Source organism: Adiantum capillus-veneris, chromosome 2 (assembly GCF_014529385.1).
Source record: "Adiantum capillus-veneris isolate H3 chromosome 2, ASM1452938v2, whole genome shotgun sequence".
Classification (NCBI taxonomy): domain Eukaryota; kingdom Viridiplantae; phylum Streptophyta; class Polypodiopsida; order Polypodiales; family Pteridaceae; genus Adiantum; species Adiantum capillus-veneris.
Window position 1 is genome coordinate 71,483,000 of NC_140932.1, and position 24,754 is coordinate 71,507,753.

Below are 24,754 nucleotides of genomic sequence, written 5' to 3' on the forward strand. Positions count from 1 at the left end.
CTAACTTCAAATCGGGCCAATCACGGATAGTCTCTATCTTGACCGGATCCATTTGCACTCCCGTTGCTGAGACAATGTGTCCCAAAAAGTGTATCTCTGTAGGAAAAATTCACTTTGTTTTTTTGCATTAATCACTACCTTGTGATTTCGTAATGCTTGAAAGACCTGAAGCAGATGATCTCTGTGTTCTGCCTCATTCTTAGAGAAAACAATGATATCGTCAAAGTAAGTGCCAACAAATAGCCTGTACTCTCGAAAAATCGTGTCCATCATCCGGTTAAATGTCGCAAGAGCATTGGTTAAGCCAAAAGGCATGACCAAAAACTCAAATAATCCAAAACTCGTCCGAAAAGCTGTCTTGTAGACGTCTCCTGGCGCGATTCTGATCTGCTGATATCCACTCTTCTAATCAATCCTGCTAAAGCACGAGGATCCCTGTAATCTATCGAGTATATCATCGATCCTAGGAATCAAAAATCCGTTCTTGATGGTGATTTTGTTGAGAGCTCTATAATCGATGCACATTCTCCAAGATCCGTCTTTCTTCAAAACCAACAACATTGGAGAGCAATACGGTGAAGTACTAGGCTGGACAAGACCCTTTTCCAAGAGGTCTTTCACTTGGTTCATAATCTCTTCATTTTGTGCTCGGCTCACACGGTAAGGTGGCAGGTTCGGTGGTGTGCTTCCAGGTATCAGATCAATGGTATGATCTTCAGGACACGCAGGTGGTAACGCGCCTGGTAGGCCCTCTGAGAAGCAATCGGCGTGAGAGTGGAGAAAATCTTGGTGTTTTTTATCAAGTTTAGACATATTTTTCCTATCCTCATGACTCAACTCTTTCATAAAGATCGAGTAAACAAACAGACTGGATTTCATTAATTTAGAAATGGCTTAAGCCGATACAATAGGGAGAGACTCGCGCTTCAGTTTAATGTCAAGTACAATGGTTCTACCCTTCTCTGTAGTCAATGTCGCTTGCCTCGCCCGATAATCGACCATGGCGTTGTTCTTGTGGTACCAGGGAATTCCCAGGAGAAAATCACAACCTTCCAAAGGCATTATGTAAAAGTCCTCATGCCCCAAATACCCCTGACAATGCAACCGAAGTTTGCCAATGACAGGTGTAATGGCTACGTCGCTGCCGGGTGCCGCTAGAACTGCCTCCGCAAGTGGTCCCATCCGATCGGTAGTGATCTCGAGCTGCGCTGCCAATTCCGGTGAAATGAAGGTGGCCTTGGCTCCTCCATCAAAGAAGATCAGGGCCTCTTGGTCTTTCACTTTGCCCCAAGCTCGACAAAGTTTTGTACTCTCAGTTGCTCTCAAACTCTCAGGCCTTTTGTCGTCCTTGTCATTTTGTTCTTTCTGTGCCTTTTTAGGGCACTTCGCGGAGATATGTCCATGTTCCCCGCATCCAAAGCACTTCCCCTCTTTGATGAAGCGAGCTCTCTCCTGAGGAGTAAGCTTGGGTCGTGCATCCTTCTTTTCTGGGTACTCTTTCTCTTTCTACTTTCATTCGCTGAAGTCTGTTCGGCTCGTTGTGTCATGACCTCATCGGTGGGGTAGGTAAGACTGCCTGAGTCAATGGCAAAACCCTGTTTCGCATGACTCATCAACTCCTGAATAGAAGCTGACTTTTGTTTCAAGCAGTGATCTCGGATCTCTGTAGGTAGACCCAAGGTGAACCGCTCAATCTGTTCTCTGAACGAAATCTTCTTGAATGAAGAGGCGGGTAGAAAAGAGCTCCAGAATCTCTCGCAATAAGCGTCCACGGTATCTCTCTTGGTCAACCGAAGATGGTTCCAAGCAGCTCGTATATTGCGTTCATACTCTTGAGTTAGCCAAGAAGAAATAAAAAGTTTCTTAAATTTTAACCATTTAACAGGCGCAGTCTTGTTTAAAAGAAGTGTGGACCACCAAGTTCGAGCATTCCCCTTAAAATAAGCGGCAGCTCTCCGAATCTTAGAGTGCTCTGAGTAGCGTCCTCCTGCGAAAGCGATGTTAAATTGCTATATAAAAGACAAATCCTTCGAAGCATCTTTATATCCTGAAAACGTGTCAAATTTAATTGACTGTCCACCTTCCTTAAACTCTCGGACTTTCTTGCTTTTGTCTTCTAGAAAGTTATATTGGTTGGCTTTTATAAAAATTCTTCTTGTTTGCATAAAAGTTGCCGTCATTAGAGTCTGAACTGTCTGTAGACGAGTCCTCTGTAGAACTGTCACTCACTGGGCGAGATTTAGACTTCTTTGCCTTTTTCTTACCCTTTCCGAAGCGTTGTTTCTTGCTTCGCTTTTTGCCTTTTCTGTCTTCTTCGCTGGAGTCAGAAGAGCTAGAAGAACTATCAGAAAAAGAAGAAGAAGAACTGGGTACTCCTTCAAATCAAACACGCTTCTTCTGTTTCTTTGCCTTATCAAATGTCGAGTGTGGACCCAAATATCCCGGGAAGTCAGTGCCTTTTTTTGCTTTTTGCCGTGCTTTTTAGCTTTGTTCCGTCAAAAAGCTGAGCAATCCGTGGATCAACCACCTCCTCTAATTCCTTCTTTGACTTCTTGTGAGCAGAAGGTTTCTTGAGAGCGCGTTTTGGGGGTGGTGGTGTGGTTTTCTGCCACTGCTCGTGCACTTCTTGAAAAGAAGTCTCGCTCGTATATTTTGCCAATTTTGGGTCCTTCGGAAAATTGAGCATCATCTTTGTTGCATCGCCGATCAATTGACGACACTCCATCTCTCGTCGCTCTGCGTGAGTAGGCCGAGGCGGGCGATACTCTCTGTCGGAATCTTCATTGTGATCCCTTGCCGCATCTCCGGATGCAGAGGGAGTCGACTGTTCCTTGCGTGAAGCCATAGGTGCCGCGGAAAAAAAAATTGGGATCGGATATCCCGTAGAAGAGAAATCGGTTGTGCTCTGATACAAGTGTAACAGACTTGGACACTCCAAGTCAAGAATCGACCGCGACAGCACCAAAATAACCACTTCAAAACAGTTCACAGTTCACAATAGATTTACTGGCCCGGTGGAAAGTTCCGTGGCTAGAGATATTGGCCCCAAAGACTGGCACCCCTTTCGGTATTTCTTTTTGTATTAATCTCAGTTCAAAAGTACAAGAGTGGTTGGGTCTCACTCTTAGACTCTGCGTTCAGATGCTCTGCAAAGTGGGAGCCCAATCCACTTATTTATTTACAAGGGTTCCCAAAAGCAGAGCCCCAGAAGCTTAAAATCGCAAAGGCTCTTTTCTCTCACAAGCTCTCTTGAGCTTATCAAATCAAAGCAAAGACTCTCTCTCTCTCTCTCTCTCTCAAATTGCGTAGAAAAAGCCCTGCCGTAAATTGCGCCGCAAAAAGCGGGATTTTGTACAGCTGGCAATTTCCGCATTTTTCGGGTTGCCACGTCAGCATTTCCAGCTTGCCCAGGGTTAGGGTTTGCAGGTTTTAGGGTTAGGGTTTCTAGAATTAGTGTTTCTGCAGACTTTAGGGTTTCTGCATACGGGTAGCCACGTCATCACTTTGTGACAGTACCAGAGGCAATTCACACATGTTGCTTGCGGAAAGGCAAGAATGGGATCATCTCTTTGCTTCTATGGAATTGATGGTTATATTGTCTTGTGGGTGACTACCATGGGTCTATACCTTGCACTTTCCTTTAAGGGTGAATGTGGGCTTATCCTGGATTCATCTAGGTATATTTTTAGTCGTATAGCGACATGCGGGGGACTTCACATTGTGAAGTTTTCGTCCGAGTTACGACGAGTTGATATTGTGCTAATTCTTTCTATCTTTTGTGGTGCGTATGCCCTGTCAACTACCTCATTTTTGTGCTAATTTTTTCGATTTAATGCTTCTTTTAGTGCTAGGCGTCATTATGGTTGAATCTGCCCTTGATCTCCGGAGTCATGACAGAAACTCAGTATGCTGAACTTTGTGTTGATGTATGCTCATGTGTGTGTGCGTGGGGTGTGTGTTGTGTTTGGGAGCATATGTTAGTACCTAGTTCTACACCCACTATTGGGCATTGGCGACGTTAGTGGGGATGTCATGGTATTTACTATTTAGTCAATACTATGCATGATGGAGCTGATGGTTATAATGTCTTATGGGTGACTACCATGGGTCTATACCTTGCACTTTCCTTTAAGAGTGAATTTGGGCTTATCTTGGATTCATCTAGGTATATCTTTGCTTCTGCTCGGATGATGGACTTATGGCGGTATTTGCATCCAAATGTCTTTGGATTTAATTTTCGGCATGTTGCTCACTCTTCTTATCGAGCACGGTTGGATCGTTGGTATTTGCTTGATTTGCAACAGCATGAGGATTTTGTATGTGACATGAGCATGGATTACACCTTGCATTTGTCGGATCATTACCCTGTTTTGTTGACTTTGAACTTTGGGCAGTCTCTTTGTGATCAGCCTCTTCCTAGGAAACGTCTGCTGCATATTAACAATGCTCATCTCACTCATGAGATTTTTCGAGACATGATTTCTGATATTATTCCCCGTCTACTTATGCATCTTGGTCCTAGATGTTGCCTGATGTCGCTTTGTCATGAGGGTGCAAAGTGTTATCCATGACTATGGCACGCTTTACATGCAGTGCACTCAAGGGGAAGTCAATGTTGCGAAACAGGCTTGTCAACGGTTGCAGGTATTGGTTGATTCTAGGCCTTTGTCTAACTCTGAGATGTCGGATTTGTGTGAAGCTTGTGTGTGTATTCAGCATAATGACAAGCGAAAACTTGCTAAATGGCGGACGCATGCTCGTCAACAGGATTTTATGGACAAAGACTATGCTTCAAAGCAATTCTTTGAGCAATTGCATCATACAAGGGTCACACAAGCAATCAAGTGGGTTATGCTTCCCTCGGGTGTTTGGACTTCTTCGAAGCAGGAACTTGCTGATGCCATGGTTTCGCATTATCGACAGGTGTCTATTGCTCCTTCTCAGGCATCTTCGACTGCTTGCCAAGCGCGCCAATTGTTGCTTTCTTGAGTTCATCCGATCCTATCTCTGCAAGATGCACGATGCCTTGAGGATCTGTTCACTGAGTCTGAATTGCACAGTGCGTTGCTTGCATTAGGCCGTTGCCAACCCGTTGGTTGGGACGGGCTTACTGTGGAATTTTTCCTCTCCTTTTGGAACGCTCTTGAACATTCATTGCTTTTCATGACAAATGCAACATGGGAGAAACAAGATTTGCCATTTTCTTGGGAAGAAGGTTTACTTAAATTGTTGCCTAAGCAAGCGCTTTGCCAACAATTCTCTCACTGGCGTCCTATTACTTTGATGCCGGTGGTGTTCAAGATATTGGCTAAGATGTTGGTACACCGCATTAAGGACCATCTATTCGTAGAGCTCCATTAGTCTCAGTATGGTTTCATTCCATGTTGTGAGCTTATGGACAATTTGGCTAATGTTATGATTGGCATGGAGTGTGCTAAATACACTCAGCAAGATGTGTTGGTTATGAAAGTTGATATTGAAAAGGCCTTTGACACTGTACAGTGGGACTTTATTGTTGCCACGATGAGGTGCCTAGGGTTCGGTCCTAAATTGGCCAATGTGGTTCATTTTTTGTATGCTAAAAGGTGAATTAACCGAATCTTGGCCTCTCGGCTGTTCGGTTAGGCAAGGTTGCCCCCTTAGTGCTTTGTTGTATGCTATTGCCACTCACCCCCTGTTGATGTATCTTGATCACCTGACCTCTGTTGAGTGTCTTCATGGTTTGCAGTTACCCTCAGGTCATACCTTTATTGGCCAGGTTTATGCGGATGACTCGTTGTTTATGCCTCATAATGAGCAGGCAAATGTCCAAGTGATTATGGAAGCTTTGGAATTGTTTGGCATTGCGGCTGGTCTTAATCAAAGCTTTTGCCACTTCGTTCTTGTGATTGGCATAGTCTATTGTGGCCAGGTGAGATTGTTTCTCCGAATGTATTACCAGGCATTTGGGGTATTTAATTGGATGGAACGTCACTCACTCTCAGAAAGTGGATTGGGTTATGCAACGTTTGAATGTCAAATTGTATTACTGGAAGTTATCCACTCCGCCATTTCATGTTTGTTTGTGAATCGTTCAGAGTATCCTGATGGCATATGTTCAATTCTTTTTGCCACTGATGCATTGGCCTCCCCATTGTCTTGATTCTCTTATGTCAGCCATTTTGTCCCATTACTCATGCTCACAAAAAGGCTTGCGTTTGATGTCGATGGAGAAGCTTTGCACTCCTAAACGTCTTGGTGGTCTTAATATCTTGGACTTGCAAATGTATGTTCTTGCTAGGAAAGCTATGTTGTTGCCTACACTTGTGCAACAAATTCAGCCTTGGACGCTTATGTTTGCATACCTATGTCAGCATGTTGTTACTTCCTCATTTGGCCATTGACAATCATCTATTTGGAAGGTGGTATTTGGCAAGATGGAAGGGCACATTCCTGGATATCCTCTTGCTTGCACTTTGATATCTGCTTGGAAAGAGGTTACGATTCATCTATCATGGAATGCTCGGTAGGAAGGTGATTCGCTTTGTTTGGAGAGTCTTTATTGGAGTGGCGCATTCTCTCTTACTTTGGTCGACCGCTCGCCTCACGAGATTTACTCTCTCTTGTCGTGGCATTGGTGTGGTTGAGGATGTGGTCGATGCGGCCGGTTACACTTTTGAGTTTCCTTTTGCCGCTCGTCGTTTTGGATTGGGCATGCATTACCATTAGTTTTGGAGAGAGCCTCAACACATGTTGCTTGAATTTTTTGCCCATTACACCTTTGTCTGATGGTGATCGCATGTTTGATTGGAATCTTCGGGAAATGCCTTTTCGAGATATTTCTTCCAGTTGAGTTTATGCTCTTCTTCTACTGCAACCTTGGCTTTCTGATCATTGTAATGCCCTTTGGCACATGGACAAATCTGATATTTGGTGGACGAAGCTTCTCTTTGCCCTGTGGAAAAGAAATTTGCCTTTGAAGGAGGGAGCGTTTCTTTGGTGCTGTTTGCTTGGACTGCTCTCGGTTGGCACTTTTCTTAGGGCACGTCATATCCGCCGTTCTTCTTGTGTCCGTTGCTCGATTGCGGAAGAGAATGCTTGCCAGTTGTTGTGGGATTGCTGCATTACTAGAGATTTCCTTCGTCGTGTATCGGCCTGTATGCGGCTTCGTTTTCCAGGGGTGGTCTTCACAAAAGGTTTTGGGCATTCGGCATTTTCTCACCGATATTACAGCGTTTTGCGGTCTTCTTTATGTGGGTCAGATACTGGGCTTACTGGACCCTATGGAGTTAGCGTAATGCTTATATGCTCCATCGCATTCATGTAGATCCTTTCTGGTTCTTCAAGCTTTCTCTTAGGCAATCTTTATGGTTCGCCTTGGAAGTTGGTGATATCACCGCAGAGATACAACAACTTTCCTATGAATGCTTGTAGCCATATTGTACAGCCGAACAGTTCTGTGTTCTTTCCCTTGTATATGATCCTTTCGGTGGGTTTTCCTTGGTTTACAGAAAAAAAGTGTGTGACGGGTTGTGGTAGAGCTGTGGTCATCTCGAAGAAGTCTGTAAGGTGTGTCTGTCACTCTCTGTTGTTGCTACAGGTGCGAGCAATGTCTCCCTATGATTATGTAGCTCCACTAGAAAACCACCAAAATGGCACCGATCGTATCTATCTTTCTATTTCTGATCTCTCATATTCTCTACATCTGCAGACAAAGTGGTCCTCCTCCTAAATCACCCTCTCTGCGCAAAGCTGGCAGAGCCTCTCAGCTCGGGCGGGGGTATGAGCAGCTGTCTCTATCTCTAGCCGGTGTGATGATACTCGGAGCTGATCAATTGCCACTAGTGAGCTATGCGGCATGTATGTGTCCATATAGCGTGGTCTCTGGATGAACCCCTCGTCTAGCATGGTCAAGAAGTGCTCACTATAATGCGTCGTCTTGGGGGGAAGAGCCTATCTATATGCGATCCATGTCTCTCTGATGTAGAGCTTCCATAGATCTTGTGTGAGTACTATGTTCTTCTCACTGTGTGAGAGCTGGATGAAGGGTGATTCTGTGTCATACTGGAAGGGTGACAACCTATCCATGTCTAGTCTATGTGCTCCAAACCACTCTCTCACCTGCAAATACCAGGACTATTGCGTGCCTGAATCTAGAAGCTGTCTAGAGGCCTCGAAGGCTCTGCGTGTGAGTCTATCTGATGGCGTCTCTCTCCATTTTTGAATGCTGTCTAGAAAATAGCCTCGACTAGCATGGGTGGAGTAGCTAACTCTACTGTAATAACCTCCTGTGGTATTAAGGGCTTGCTGATTGATTGCGTGATTGAGACAGTTGATTGATTTAGATAAGAAAGTCAAGATTCGACCCCATTGTTTGCGTGTGTTTGATGAACGGTTTGGCACTCCGTCTATATGTTCATCTACATTGCATGCACAGTCTTTAAAGAAGACTAGTATTTTTCCAGTCACTTTACATGGAATGGATATGTTCATGCTTTTGTGTTGGAAGTGGTTTTAGGAATTTTCATCCTCGTAGATTCTTGAAGAAGGTAGACGCATGACTTTAGACAAAGTTGAAGCATTGAAGGAGCCTCAGAAGACTTTGTGTCGCTTTTGGCGCGGCCCAAAGAAGCAAGCGTTGCAGATCTTTATGAAGTTCAAGTATCGCACGACCCACACATCAGAGTGGGCCGGCAAAGAGTCCTTTCTAGGATTCCAGATGTTGTTGGCGATCTCCCTCGACGCCATACAGTTTGGTACCAGTACCTCACTTTGAAAAGGAGGAGATGTCACGTGCACATCTAACCCTATGTACATGTGGACAAGCTACTTCATGACAAGGGTTCATTTTAGTTCAGTCAGTCTAGAATAGGAAGTGATCTGGCACTTTTGTGAGTCTGTTCGCAGACTGTGCATGTCCAGACACTTAGATTAGATGCATATCCTCTGGTTGCACACAGCATGATTATTAGCATTACCACCAGAATCCATCAGGAGCATTTTCCAATGCACAGAACCTATTTTTCCTATTTTTGACAATTTTCACTTATTATTTTGAAGTGACTTTTGTTGGGAACTGGGTAGGGCAATTAGCAAGCAAGTATATAAAGAAACCTAGTGCTAGCACTTTTGGGTAGAAGAGGCAGCAGGAACACTCTGTTTAACAGGCAACTTCTCAGCAAGACCTCCATCAGCAAACCTAGCGTTTTTGCTATAGCAGAAGCCTTGCGTTTTTGCATAGCAGATCAGCCCCGACAGCAGCAAGATAGTAGATGAGCCCTAGCGTTAGCAGAATCAGCCCCTAGCGTTTTTGGATCAGCACGACTCCCAGCGTTTTGCAGATTCTCCGCGACAAGACCATCAGAAGCACCAGCGTTTTCAGTTTTCAGCAGTCAGGCATCGCAGTAGTAGTCCCAAACCTGGAAAACGCAGATTTAAGCATCCGCGTTTTCAGCGCGTCGTCGTCGCATCGTCGTCATCGCCGTCGTCATCAACATAGAGTCAGAATTCAGCAGATAGAGATTTGCAGATTTCACCCAGTAGCGTTTTCAGATTTCAGCCCATCTCGTCGTCGTCGTCGTCGGCAAGTCCGAAGCATTGTAGAGGTTTGTGTAGTCAATAGTAGACCTCTCTCGCCAAAAAGTGGGGCCTTCGAAGGAGGGTTTGACAACATTCTGGTGTCGTGTTCTTCCTCTAACTCTCAGTCTCATGCACCTTCATTCACAGTGTCTACCACTTTGTTTGTGATCATTTGCACTCTCTCACTAAAGGAACAGAAGGCTCTCCCTTCCTTTAGTGAAAAAAACCTTGAGCACAGTTCGGAGCACTCTTCTTGAGCAAAGTTCAACATTCACTACACAACATATGAATTGGGATCATCCTTCACAAGAGCGTCTTGATTCTTCGTAGAAAGAACATTAACTTAAAGTTGAATAGAGTCTAGACTCCACACAAAAGCTTTAATAGAGTCTAGACTCCGCACAAAAGCTTGGAGCAAAAAGATGATAGATTATGAAGATGGCTTACAAGGCCAGCAAAGGCGTCACAAGTAGCTACAAAAAGATATGTAGAGGCTAGAGTACTAAATAACAACTATAAGAGTCACTAGGTGACATGTCAAGACTCAATCACTCATGTGGTGGTGCAATACAAAAAGGGAGCAAAGCCGGCGGCCGCAAAGGAAACAAATGTCAAAAACCAATGAGCAATGAGTCATTACTCATGTCTGATGTTCACCTCTAAGTAGGGGCAGAAGAGCATCCACCTCCCAATCTGTAGTGGTGTCCCGGATGTCATGAATATCATCCCAATCCTCCTGCATAGGCTCATCCTCATGCATAGATCCTCCTGCCTCTCCAAGCACCTCTACCTCTGCCTCCATCTTCCACTATAAAAAAGGGTATGTCACTTTGGATGTTGACTTGCAAAGCATTCTTAAGTTCGTGGCTATATACACTCTACAATTGCTCCAAGCAAGAGGAGCTAACCGCTTAGCTGAGAATGCGGATGGCAAGTTGCTGAAGATCAAGACCATATGAACCATTTTCTTGCCACCACAAGACAAAGGAAATCTTGGTGCGATCAATTTGGGCATCTGCTGTCCCAAATGATCCTCACATATCCCTATAAAATGCAAGTTGATCCTTGATTTTGCACTGCATGTCACAATCAGGGTGAAGCTTCTTCAAGATGGTGTTCCAATGTGTATTCACCTCCGAATCATGCTTCTGTCGTGCACCTCGGAACTCTGGATCTAACACAAAAGTTGCACCATGAAAAGGTGAATTTTAGGCGTTCCACCTACTACTGCAAAGGTCTTTGATTTCTTCGAGCCTATTTGAATCCTTTTCAAGATCTTCAAGAGCCTCCACTATGCGATCCATTGCTTCATAGACCTTGCCAATGCAAGGTTGCATACCATCCATCACTCTAAGCAAGTGGATCATTGGTTTTACCATCTTGTCAAGAGTCTTGAGAGACTCCCAGAACTCAGGATCCTATACCTTCCCTGTACAAATGATCCCTGTGGTTGTACTTGCATGGGAAGTCTCAACAAACTCTGTACTGATGAAGTGCTTCCGCACTGCACTTTCACACTCTACAAAGCGGCCTACCATAAGATAGTTGTAGGCAAAGCAGGTCTCACAATTTAGAAGCAAGCCCCTTGACCCCTTGATGAACTCGGCTCGAAGCACATTGTTGTCACAAACTGGTGACGTGGCAACCCTTTAAATTGTCCCAACTTATGGCCAAATGACGAGGGGACCCCGGGAACACAAGAAAATAAAGCTAAGCGGCTGTTGACGTGGCTGGCGTACGGAATTCTGCAAATTATGATGACTGTACGGATTTGTGCAAATCGCGTTGAGTGCCGTACGGATCTGTCAGAAATTACGCTGACTGCTTTTTGGCAGATTTGAAAGATCAGTTGCTTTTGGAAACTTCTGCTTTTAATTTTAAAAGCTTTTCGGGTATTCCTTGTAAGAATAAATAAGTTCACAGGGACTCACTCTTTAAAGCATCTGGACGCAAAGTCTGAGAGTGAGCACCCGCGGGCTCTCTTTGTACTTTGCACACAGAGTAATATAAAAAGAAATAACAAAAGGGGCGCCAGTCTTTGGAGCCAATACCTCTTGGCACGGAACTATGCTGGGCTGTGTCATCTTTGTGAAGTGTTTTGAAGCGACTCTTTGTTGTGTCACAGTAGAATAAATTTTTTTTTTCCGAGAAAAAAGGTCCCTCTATTAGTTAATGAAACTGCCCATAGGGTTACAACCTTCTCTACAAGAGAGGACTACAACAATCATGATGGGGAGACTCTCCCAATGAAAAAACAACATATGTACAATGAGGCTATATCAGGGGATGGAAGGAGGGAAGAGCCACATAGGTGGATGGTAGTGCCATCTAAGCACACCCTGATCCATGGTGAAAAATGGCCTTGGACGCCAAAGTTGAAGGCAAGCCTCTCTACGCTCCCTCATGCGGTCAGAAGTGCCCTGGAGTCTCTCGAACTGTCCTTTGAGAGTATGGACCAGCTCAAGCCAAAGGTCCCGAACAATCTCTGCTGGTGGTACAGGGTGAGCCTTGAAGATGCGGAAGCAACGGGCCCGCCAGATGAACCAGAGTGTCAGGCCACTGATGAGCTTCCAACACACCTCTCTCTCACTGCGCCACTCCTGTGGAGTAAGCTTTGTGGCAGAGTGTAGGTCGGAGTGTAGGTCGTCCCCCCTGCATCACTATCATCCTGCTGGTGGATGATAGCTCAAACTGAAGTGCCGGGCCCGTGAGAGTGGACCAAGCAGCTGCCCCCCAAGTGTACTGCTGAGCCGTAGAAAGAGCGGGCATCAGCCGAATAACACGCAGCCACACCTGCTGTGCCAAGGGACAGTCCCAAAGACAGTGACGCTGACTCTCCACAAGATGGTCACAAGCTGTGCATGCGGACGAGAGACCACTATGCACAAGCCAACTCCCAACTGCTGTAGCTCTGTGTGCGACCAGCCACTGAAACAAAGTGACTCGTCTCAGCAGTCTGGAGTCCCACAACCTCTCCCAAAAAGCTGCCAAGAACTCAGCTGTGAGACCCTCCTCCTGCCAATGAGGTGCTGCAGCAGGGCGAGCCTCTCTCTGTGCTGCCAGTATGTGACGTCTCAGTCGAACAGTGTACTCAAAGAAAGGGACACCCGGGTGGTCTGCAGAAGAGAGCGGGGTCCCTCCAAAGCCACTCTCCAGGATCCCACTGTACTCGTGCCAGTGGACAGCACTCCCAAGCCCATAGTCTCCAATGTCCAGTCTCAAGAGCAGTTGGGTCGGGATCGATGACACAAGTCCTCCCACAGATGCCCACCACTCGGATCCTCTGAAAATAGCACTCTGCCACCTGCGGGGCCTCTACTGCAACTCGTTGTAAGCGTCCCACCCTGTAGCTCGAAAAACAATCTCTGAGCAAGCGCGAACAGAGATGAGAACCTCCAGTCGTGTGAAGGCTCCCATCCATCTAGGCTCTGTTGACTCGAGAGGCGTGAGCCACTCAGCTGGTACTGCGTCTGAGATGTCCTGGCACATGCTCTGCACCCCTCTCATGCCCTGTAGCTGAAGACCCTGTAGCTCCTCTGACAGGCCTAAAAATTGTAACCAGTCACCTAAAGAGTGTGTTGGACCCGCTGCCATGGCACCCCAGGAAACATGAGGCCGACTACCAACCAAGTGACTTTGAGTGCAAACCATGGGGTTCCAAACAAGGGGCTGTCGCAGACGCTCCTCCATGCAAGTAGGCTGACGCTGCTCCAGGCTCGCCGCAGGTGCTCCCAAGATCGAAGCAACCCCACAGCAAAGCGATCTTCCAGTCTCCTGTTCAAATCAACTCTGCGCATCTCTGTGAATATCCGTCTGGTCGAAGGTTGCCAGGGGCCTCCTGCTTGAGGCACCCTAGCACGAAGCCGCTGTAACAAGAACTCCTTCCAGGGCTCCTCACCTGGAAGAAGACCTCGGACGATAAACTTCCCCAGAAGGGCTCTGCTCTGTTGTGCTGGGTCTATGATCCCTAGCCCTCCGTGTGAACAAGGAAGAGTGATGACCTGCCAAGCCACTTTGGCCCGGGCTGTCAGTGTCTCGCCTTGACCAAAGGAAATTCGTGATCAGCCGCTCTACCTGGATGATACAAGAACTCGAGAAGATCCAGCAAGAAGTGATGTACCACATAGTAGCCAACAACACCTGGTTGGCCACTATATCTCTGTCAGCCAAAGAAAGTAGTGCGGAGCTCCAATGTAGCAACTTCCTCCTGATAGACAGGAGGAGGGGAGCAATCTGCTGCTCGGGAGACAAGTCCAAACCAACCTGACAGCCCAAGTACCGAACTGCAATCCTTGGGGGAATCCACCTGAAACCCTCACCTGGCATCCAATCGGGCACAGGAGCACTACCAACCGAGAAAGCCACTGTCGCGTTAGAATATTGACTTAAGGTGTCCAAGTTTGTTACAGTGGTATCAGAGCCTGGCCGATTTCTCTTCTACCGGAAATCCGATCTTTTTCTCGCGACACTTATGGATTTCAACAAGAATCAGTTGACTTCTTCTGCATCTGCTAATGCGGGAGAAGATCATGAAGAAGATTTTGATGAACAAACAGAGGAAGAGTACGGGCCACCTCGGCCTACTTAGTACGAACTTGAAGAGATGGAACGTCGACAACAAGTTGATGAGTGCACAAAGCAGATGATTAAAATTGTGACAGATCCGTAGTTTGCAAATTTTTTGTCTCAGCAATCCATCGTAGAAGTGCACACCCAGTGGCAGAAAGCCACAGAAGCACCCATCAAACCGGCAAAAGAAACCTCCTTCTCGAAGGATGTTTACAGAGCAAGAATTACGAGAGGTGGTTCAGACACAGATCAACCGGGTTTTGGACGCAAACAACAAATCCAAAGAGCACAAGAAGGGGACTGACTTCCTAGGTTATTTGGGTCGTCAATCTTCTTTTGCATCGGCAAGAAAAGAGAAGAAGCGTGCTCGATTTGAAGGACTACCCAATTCTTCTTCTTCTTCTTCTTTTGACAGTTCTTCTAGCTCTGCTGACTTGAGCGAGGAGGACAGAAAAGGCAAAAAGAGAAGGAAAAAGCAAAGCTTCGGAAAGGGAAAGAAAAAGACAAAGAAACCCAGATTTCACCCAGTTTCTGACAGTTCTACAGAGGAGGCATCCTCTCGTAGTTCGGACTCCGACGATCACATGTTTTATACAAAGAAGAAGCATTTTTACAGAGCCAACCAATATGACTTTCTCGAAGACAAAAGCAAGAGAGTAAAAGAATTTAAAGAAGGTGGACAATCGATTAAATTTGAATCCTTTTGTGGGTTCCGAGATGCTCGGAGGGCTTTGGCGTTCATTCAGCAGTTTGGCATAGCCTTCTCTGGAGGGCATTAGTCAGAGCACTCCAAGATTAGGAGGGATACATCTTTCTTCAAAGAAAATGGTCGAACATGGTGGTCTACTCTCCTTCTGAGGAAGGAAGCTCCTATTAAATGGTTGAAATTCAAAAGGCTCTTTATTTCTTCTTGGCTGACTTGGGAGTACGAACGAGATATACGAACCGCTTGGAATCATCTTCGGATGATCAAGGGAGATTCTTTGGATGCTTATTGTGAGAAATTTTGGAACTCTTTTCTACCAACTGGGGTTTTGCGATACATTCGGCAAATTTGACCTACTCCACTGATGAGATCTTGACTTAGAGAACCCAACAGACCTCTCATAATGAAAGTAGAGTTTTCAGGAAAAGAAAGACAAGGATATATGACCCCGGCTCACTCTTCCAGAGAGGGCCAGTTACATCAAAGAAGGGAAGTGTTTTGGATGTGGGGAACATGGGCACGTCTCCGCAAAGTGCCCCAAAAAGGCACAACAGTTTGAGAGCAGCAGAGGAATGTGGCAGAAAAGGCACGATGAAAACATGACTGGTTCCAGATTGCATGGGTATTGACCCAAGCATGATTGACGAGTGTACAAAACTTTGACGAGCTTGGGGCAAAGTGAAAGATCAAGAAGCTCTGATTTTCTTCGATGGAGGGGCCAAGGCCAACTTCATTTCACCGGAATTGGAGGCGCGGCTCGAGATTACACCCGATAGGATGGGACCACCAGCAGAGGCAGTTCTAGCGGCACCCGGACGGGACATAGCCATTACACCTGCCATTGACAAACTTCGGTTGCATTGTCAGGGGTATTTGGGGCACGAGGACTTTTACATAATGCCCTTGGAAGGTTGTGACATCCTCCTAGGAGTCCCTTGGGACCATAAGAACAACGCCGTGGTCGATTATCGGGCAAAGAAAGCGACTTTGACAAATGAAAAGGGCCGAAAAATTGTACTTGATGTAAAACTGAAGGGCGAGTCTGTTCCTATTGTATCGGCTCGGCCATTTCCAAATTAATGAAATCCAGTCTTTGTTTACTTGATCTACTTGAAAGAGTTAAATGATGAACACAGAACGAACATGTCTGAACTTGAAAACGAACGCCAAGATTTTCTTCACACTCATGCCGATTGCTTCTTTGAGGGCCTACCAGGCGAGTTGCCACCATCTCGTCCAATGAAAGACCTTCTGGAAAAGGGTCTTATCCAGTCGAGTAGTTCACCCTACTGCTCTCCGATGTTGTTGGTTTTAAAGAAAGACGGATCTTAGAGAATGTGCATTGTTTACAGAGCTCTCAATAAAATCACCATCAAGAACAGATTTCCGACTCCAAGGATCGATGATATTCTTAACCGACTACAAGGATCCTCTTGTTTCAGCAGGATTGATTTGAAAAGCGGATATCATCATATCAGAATCGCGTCGGGAGATGTCTACAAGATGGCCTTTTGGACGAGCTTCGGTTTGTATAAATTTTTGGTGATGCCTTTTGGCCTCACCAATGCTCTAGCGACTTTCAACCGAATGATGGATAGGATTTTCAGAGAGTATAGATCATTTGTCGGCACTTTCTTTGATGACATTATAGTCTTCTCCGAGGATGAAGCAGAACATAGACACCATCTGCTACAGGTCTTTCGGGCATTGCGAGATCACAAGTTAGTTATCAATGCCAGAAAGAGTAAATTTTTCTTGTTGGGGATACACTTTTTGGGACACATCGTCTCAGCAGCAGAAGTACAGACGAACCCAGGCCACAGATCTAGATTTTTCTGATGTTCACTCGAATACAGAATGGGGAGTCAGTAGCGGGATATTCTATACAGGATGGCTACTTGATGAAGAAAACGATGTTGTGTTACACTGCTGTTGAGGGAAAAGGTTCTAATTGAATGCCAGTGTCCAAGGATGTGGACGACTTTGTACGCTCTTGCTTGGTATGCCAAAAGGTCAAGTTTGACAGACATAAAGCACAGGGATTGTTAGAGCCTTTACCCATTTGCACTCGCCCCTGGGAAAGTATTGCTATGGATTTCATTTTTGATCTCCCGAAGACGCAGAGTGGGCATGATGGCATTTGGACTGTCATCGACAGATTTAGCAAGCAAGCTCACTTCATTGTAGTGAAGAAAACAGTCAAGCCAGATCATTTAGCAAGACTGTTCATTGCATAGATTTTCAGATTACATGGGATGCCTGATAATCGTCTTTGACAGAGATCCCGGCTTCACGAGTTTGTTTTGGAATGCTATTTGGGAGAACATTGGCACACAGTAGTTCTCGTCATCATTCCACCCGCAGACAAAATGGCAATTTGAGATTGCAAATTCAGTCATACCGGATTTATTGAAGTCTTATTTTTTTTATCAAAAGACTCAATGGGAAAAAAATTTGCCCTTGGTGGAATTTGCCTACAATAACACGATCCACTCTTCGACGGGAAAGGTGCCATTTGAGATCATTGAAGGTGCTCCGAAGGTTACACCCTTAGCACGAAAGATAAGATTTTTGAAGCCGACCAGTACATAAGGGACTTGGACGCTGCTTTTGCCAAGGTCCGGGAGGCTTTAGCGAAATCTCAAGAAAGACACAAGAAGGCAACAAATCGACACCGTCGTGATTTGAAATTAAAGGAAGACGATTGGGTTCTCTTACGTTTTGAGAAGGCACGCCTAAGAAAGAAAAAGGGAAAGGAGCGGCTCTTTCCAAAGCTTAGCATGAGATACTATGGCCCTTTCCAAATAAAAGAAAAGATAAATGATGTCTCCTTTAGATTGAAGCTGCCCGATACTTGGAAGATTCACAATGCTTTTCATGTGAGTCTATTGAAGCCTTTTAAAGGCGATGTGCCTGATGATGGGGAGCCAGATGAGCAATCCGAAGTGGAGGAAAGCGAGGAGATACTCGTTCTAGAACAGATATTGACACACAAGGATAGAAAGATTAAAGGTAAAGTGATTAGGCGGTTCTTGGTTAAATTCAAGAACTATCCTGCATTGGATGTGAAATGGATGGAGGAGGAGGACCTAGCAGATACTCCTCAGATTTTGGAACTTTCCCTTGAAGCATTCGATTTAGCATAGTCTACTCCAAGAGAACCCCGATTTCAGCATGGGTGAACCTAGTGCATCGGGCTTGCACAAGAGGGGAGTCACTCCGCTCCTTTGTCAACGGATTACCCCGATTTTGAATAGTCATATCCCTTTGGGTTTCAGAGATACTAAAGGGTTGAATAGTATTCTGCTGATTGACTTTATGAATTGGAATTCCCAAAAATAAAAACGATTGATTTGTACTTGACTTGTCTGAATGCAGGAACTGAAAGACGAAATGACTGCAGCATTTCGGTCTCATAAATCTCCATAGACATGATTGCAATAAGGATTAGTTAATGGGGCATCTATGAGGTCCTGACTGGATCTAGATGCGATTACTAAATACATTACTGATTAATCATGGTATGAGATTTGGAATGAATTTGTATGTGATTTGTCATGTGATGTCAAGTGATGTCCGGTGATGTGACTGTCGATTTGTACAAGTGCTAGATGTGTTGTGTCAAGTACGTTGACACTAACAATCAGTGTCTACTGGCCTCTGTTTGTTTTGTAGACGTAATCGAGGGCGATTACAATTCTTTTAAGAGGGGGGTATGTCACAAACTGGCGACGTGGCAACCCTATAAGTTGTCCCAACTTATAGCCAAGTGATGAAGGGACCCCGGGGACACAAGAAAATAAAGCTAAGCAGATGCTGACGTGGTTGGTGTACGATTCCGCAAATTACGCTAATTGTACGGATCTCCGCGAATCGCACTGACTGCTGTACGAATCTGCCAAAAATTACGTTGACTGCTTTGGCAGTTTTGGAAGACTAGTTGCTTTTGGAAACTTTTGCTTTTAATTTTAAAAGCTTTTGGGGCATCCCTTGTAAGAATAAATAAGTCCACAGGGACTCACTGTTCAGAGCATCTGGACGTAGAGTCTGAGAGTGAGCACCCGTGGGCTCTCTTTGTACTTTGCACACAGATTAATATAAAAAGAAATACCAAAAGGGGTGCCAGTCTTTGGGACCAATACCTCTTTGCACGGAACTACTCCGGGCCGTGTCGTCTTTATGAACTGTTTTGAAGTGAATCTCTGTTGTGTCGCGGTAGAATCTTGACTTGGGGTGTCTAAGTTTGTTACATTTTGGTTGTTGGTGAAAGAAACCACTTTGGACATAGATGCAATGAGAGGCTCTATCCAAGGTAGTTTTCCGAAATCCTTTAGGAGGTTATTAAGACAATGTGCCATGCAAAAGGACATCGTGATGTGAGGATAAATGCCTTCTAAAATAGCTCTAGCTACCTTGTTTGATGCCTCCCCATCGGTGACTAGCACTGTCACAAGATCCGCCCCAATGGTCTCTATGGCGGAGGCCCACTCTCCCGCAAGGACATCCACTGATTTCCTGTTTCCGTGGCGTCATGGGAGTGGACAAAATACATCTCCCCTTTGGAATAGGCAACAATGCCATGAATGGACATCCCCTAGTGTCGCTCCATCCATCTGCAATGAGGGTCACGCCATACTTCGTCCATTGCCTCTTCATGTTGAGGGTTGCAATCTCCACAATGGTCTTCTCTCTATCGAGTAGAGTAGTGCGGAGGGCCTCGGAAGAGGATGGCACATACTCTTCAATCCTCGTCCACAGAGCGTGCCCCATACTCTCCAATCCTCGTCCGCATAGTCTTGAAAGTTGAAGTACTCTGATCTACACAGTGCACACAAGAGGTATTAGGATTTACTATTCAGATGAGAATGAGAATCGATATGAAGGGGACGCGATCATGATAGAAAAAGCGTGTAACACTTGCATCCAATGTCACAATTTTGACTTGTTATTACATTATACACTCTTCTTGATTCATTACAGATGCAGATGTGGAGTGTGACTAACTCAGGAGGACCCCTGTTCTCGAATGGTCACAACCCTTCGCTCTAAAGTCATGCCTCTTCGCCAACAACCACTCTTTCGATGACTAGTCATGCCCCTTCAACCAATGGTTGCGGCTCTTCGTCGAATGGATGTGTTGATTTGCCTAAAGACATGCCTATTCGCCTAAAGGATGTGTCTCTTCATGATGAGCCACACCTATTCACATGTGTCTCTTTAGTTTCTATATAAGAGACCTCTTGTAACAATTTCAGAACGCATTCATCAATCAAACAAAGAGTCTTCTGAGTCTTGTCTCTAAGTCAAGTTTAAGTTTCTTAAGTCTTAATCATGAGTTTAAGTACTTAATTAAGGATAAGTAACTAGAATCCTTATAGTGGTATTGGAGCAAAAAAAAAATCCGGGGACTCAAAGGTTGTGAGCCTCTCACCCTCACTGCTACCCTCTCCCTCCTCTCCCGGAGTTGCATGGAAGCAAAAGAAAGGTGGTACACGCACACATATGCGAGCATGAGGTAACATGAATTTTTTTGTTCCAATTACATAAATACAGGACAGAAACACAGATGTGTTTGTGGCGTACCCGGTGAATTTTTGGAAACCCTCTGCTAGTGACTCCTTCGTGTGCCCCTCCATCGGGTTGTGCCCCTTCGCACCCGTGTGCTCTCACCCCTTCATGCGAGAGGTTACTGAACTCCAGCAGGCGGCCACCTCTTCCCCGTTGTGCTCGCACCTCTCCATGTGAAAGGGCAGCACCTCACCCTTTTGTATATAGGAATATCTATCTGCTGGTGTGGCTCTCTGTGTGCTGGCGGCTAAATACCTTCGCTGACTGTTGCACATCAATGGGCATGCCTCTTCGTGAAAGGTCACCCCTTGTCCCTTGCACACACCCCTTTGTGCAATTCGCTGCTGAAATCTCATGCGCTGCACCCCTTCGGCAACTGTTTACACTGGCTGTTTTACGATCTATTCCAGCAGCAGCGTATACATAGCTCCAATTTTAATGATTTCAAAATGGCCGCCCAGCCCCTAAATTATTCCTAATTTGAACCACCCTATTAAGTGCACCCTTTCTCTTTTTTTTTTTTCCGAGAAAAAGATCCTTCTATTAGTTAATGAAATTGCCCATAGGGCTACAACTACCTCTACTAGAGAGGTCTACAGCAATCATAAGGGGAGACTCTCCCAATGAAAAAACACAATGAGGCTAAATCAAGAGATGGGAGGAGGGAAAAGCCACATAGGTGGACGGTAGTGCCATCTAAGCCCACCCTGGACCATGGTGAAGAAAGGCTTAGGGGCGCCAGAGTTGAAGGAAAGCCTCTCTACGCTCCCACATGCGTCGGAGCTGCCTTGGAGTCTCTCGAACTGTCTTCTGAGAGTATGGATCAGCTCTAGCCAAAGATCTCGAACTGTCTCTACTGGTGGTACATGGCGAGTCTCGAAGATGCGGAAGCAGTGGGCCCACCATATGAAGTAGAGTGTCAGGCCGCAAATGAGCTCCCAACACTCCTCTCTCTCACTGCACCACTCCTGAGGAGTAAGCTCTGTAGTAGCAGGTTGGAGTGTAGGTCGATCCCCCTGGATCACTATCATCCTGCTGGTGGAGGATAGCTCAAACTGTAGTGCGGGGCCCGTGAGAGTGGACCAAGCAGCTGCCCCCAAGTGTACTGTCGTGCTGTGGAAAGAGCTGGCATCAGCCGAAGGACACGAAGCCAAACGTGATGTGCCATAGGACAGTCCCAAAGACAATGAAGTCCCAAAGACAATGACGGTGACTCTCCACAAGATGGCCACAAGTTGCACATGCTGCCGAGAGACCACTATGTACAAGCCAGCTCCCCACTGCTATAGCTCTATGTGCAACCAGCCATTGGAACAAAGTGACTCGCCGTGACTGTCTGGCGTCCCACAACCTTGCCCAAAAAGCTGACAAGAACTCAGCTGTGAGACCTGTAGCGCAGATAGTGTGTTGTGCTCTCTACAGTGGGTGCTCCTCAATGCTACGTGCGTGACAATCTCACTCAAACAACTGAAAACAAAGGAACAGTAGATAACAACTGATCACACAGAGACACAAGAGCAGATCAGAACATATGACTCGACTATCTCAAAGAACCAATACAGACTCTGGCGTGGGCAGCACACTCAGATCCCGTCGAGAACTCACAGGTACAATGGTGGTGTCGAGGCTCAGATGTGCAAGGATGGTGTATACGTGCTGTGTATAGACTCGCTACTCTAGACGACGACGCTGGACCATTATATGAAGAAGATGATCTTTATGACCCAACAACTACTACTCATGTCCCACCATAAAGAGCCACCAATGGCTCATAAATGTCAGCTATCTAAGTCTATCTCCAGACTGAGTAGTGATGGTGACCTGGCCATGATGTCCACTAGAACCACCGTCGTATCCTTGCCACGTGTTGCTGCCTAGCCCAAAGTCTGTCCAGTGTGAACCAGAACAGACCAATTGTACTAACTGTGTGTCCTGTGAAAGTGACACTGTAGCTTGCTACAAGACCCTCCTCCTGCCAATGAGGTGCTCTAGCAGGACGAGCCTCTCTCCATGCTGCCAGTATGTGACGTCCCAGTCGAACAGTGTACTGGAAGAAAGGGACACCTAGATGGTCGGCTGAGGCGAAAGGGTCCCGCCAAAACCACTCTCTAGGATCCCACTGCACTCGTGCTAGTGGACAGCCCACAGCCTCCAGTGGCCAGTCTCAAGAGCTATTGGGTCAGGATCTATGACACAAGTTCTCCCACAGATGCCTACAACTCGGATCCTTTGAAAGCAGCACTCCGCAACCTGTGGGGCCTCAATTGAAACTCGTTGTAAACGACCCTCACCCTGTAGCTCGAAAAACAGGGAAGGTACAGTCTCTGAACAAGCCTGAACTTCGATGAGGACCTCCAGTCGCATGAAGGCCCCTATCCATCTAGGTGCTGCTGACTCGAGAGGTGTGAGCCACTCAGTTGGTACTGCCTCTGTGATGTCCTGACACATGCTCTACTCCTGGTCTGCAGATATATCTCAACCAAGAACGAACCTAGCCATCGCTAATCAAAAGTCAGTGTCACGGACTCGAGAGAACGAGCTCTAGGAGGCTAAATCTCAGCAAGGAGGACTTCTCTTTGGCGCTTTGGAAGAAGGAAAATACCAGGAAGTCCTACCATATAAAAGAGGGATAGCGGGCTGGTATATTTTATTGTAACAAGCACAGCGGAATATATCTCTACCTCCTTTCAAGTTTCTGCATAGTTTGCAAATCCTTCCCTTTTTTGGAATGCGTCGAGCTATCCGCCTTAATTTGTACAGGGTGCAAGGAGATCTTGAGCGGTGCAATAGAAGAGACTGTTCCCCGCAACAGGCCATTTTGGTGGCAGAGGCTGTGCTGGTGCCACCCATGTACTCTGTGTGTCTTTGTTTGTCCAAGCTAGCGTCTTGCCATGGTGCATATGTCACTGTGGAAGGGAGATATATGGGGTGCTCAAGTCATATACTGAGGGGAGGTAGTCTATCTATGGCATACCCATAGTCCTGCAACCATCTTGGTTTTGATGCATACCATACTCACTGGTCTTCTGAGTATGAAGGTCTCTAAAAGGCCAGTACGGCCTACGACACATGATATTAGAACAAATGCATTTTTAACTTGTTTGTTAGTAGGTCTGTCTCTCCATGCATTGTAAATATGACGAACACTCTGGAGCTAAGATATCTTTTGTACATTCACACCAATTAAACAATTTTTCCGTCCATGCCTTGTATATACACCCAAATAGTCAGGGCTAAATTCTCCTTGTTAATTCTAAGATCAAAAAAATACAGCCATATGTTGTGTGCCCTTGAGCTTCAAAGTCCCCCAAGGTGTTCGCACATGCTCACGTGCCCACAAATTCTGGACTATTTATGCTCAATGAATTCAGTGAATAAAACAACTCAGCACATTAGTTTCATTCTTTTACCAAAGCTTGTACAATTCAGTGTCCGAAAAATTTGTAAGACAGCTGCTGAAAGCACAGTTTCTCTCTCATGGTAGTGGTCGTTTATAAGCATTACACCTGTTCTTATCCAGATTTGGAGACAAGGACTTGGATTTAAGTTTAGCAAACCCTCTGCACCTGCGTGGAGTTTTAGAGGACAAGCGGTTTGCAAAAAGTCGCCTGGTTTTGTTGCATGCATCATACCCATTCTCAAAAGAGGCTTCCTATTTATCAAGCGTTTATCTTCAGGTAATGCTCTACACTGGTTATTAGTGGCTTCCTTGAACATACGATGAGATTGAGGAGACGGATTTTCTTGTCAGGTGTATTTAGATTTTGGGTTAGCTATACCTAAATTAAGCGTCAAGGGTATGCATTCTGCAGTCAGTGAACTGTTGGAGCTGGCACCATTAAACAAGGTCTTCAGAGCAACTTGGGAGTAATTTTAAATTCATGATTGTTTTTTGGCTTTGAAGCCAAATGTTTTTTCTTTGATCTGTTAGGTAATGTTCAGCACTGATGGTTATGCATTTCCAGAAACCTTTTTCCTTGGTATGTTCTCGAACTCTCTAGTGTTTACCAACCTGAATACTGTTGTATAAGGAGGAAAGGTGGGGATTTGAAAGTGAGAAAAATAAAGCCATGAAATCATATGTATACACCTAAGAAATGAAATTATTCAGTGCTTTCAAAACACAAAATACCCATGAAATCTTGTGTAACTGGTACTTTGGTTGTCAAATTACGATGTACTAAGCATTTTGTGTACAAATTGAATAAGAGCACCTAAGTGTACAACCTGAAATGTGTGACACTTAAAGAAACAGTAAATGAGTAATGAAAGAGAGAAGCAAACAAAGTAAACTGAAGAAACAGTAAATGAGTAATGAAAGTGAGAAGCAAACAAAGTAAACTTTAATAAGTA

At 45.4% G+C, this 24,754-nt stretch overlaps 1 protein-coding gene across 1 annotated transcript in view; it reads left to right on the plus strand.

Annotated features, from left to right (window-relative positions):
* Window positions 1-24,754, plus strand: part of NODGS (nodulin/glutamine synthase-like protein) — a 139,257-nt gene that overhangs the window by 40,088 nt on the left and 74,415 nt on the right. The window contains exons 6-8 of the mRNA XM_086486314.1: window positions 23,922-24,078; window positions 24,153-24,248; window positions 24,333-24,381. Of these exons, the coding sequence (XP_086342440.1) occupies window positions 23,922-24,078; window positions 24,153-24,248; window positions 24,333-24,381 (302 nt within the window). The remainder of the gene's footprint in view (window positions 1-23,921; window positions 24,079-24,152; window positions 24,249-24,332; window positions 24,382-24,754) is intronic.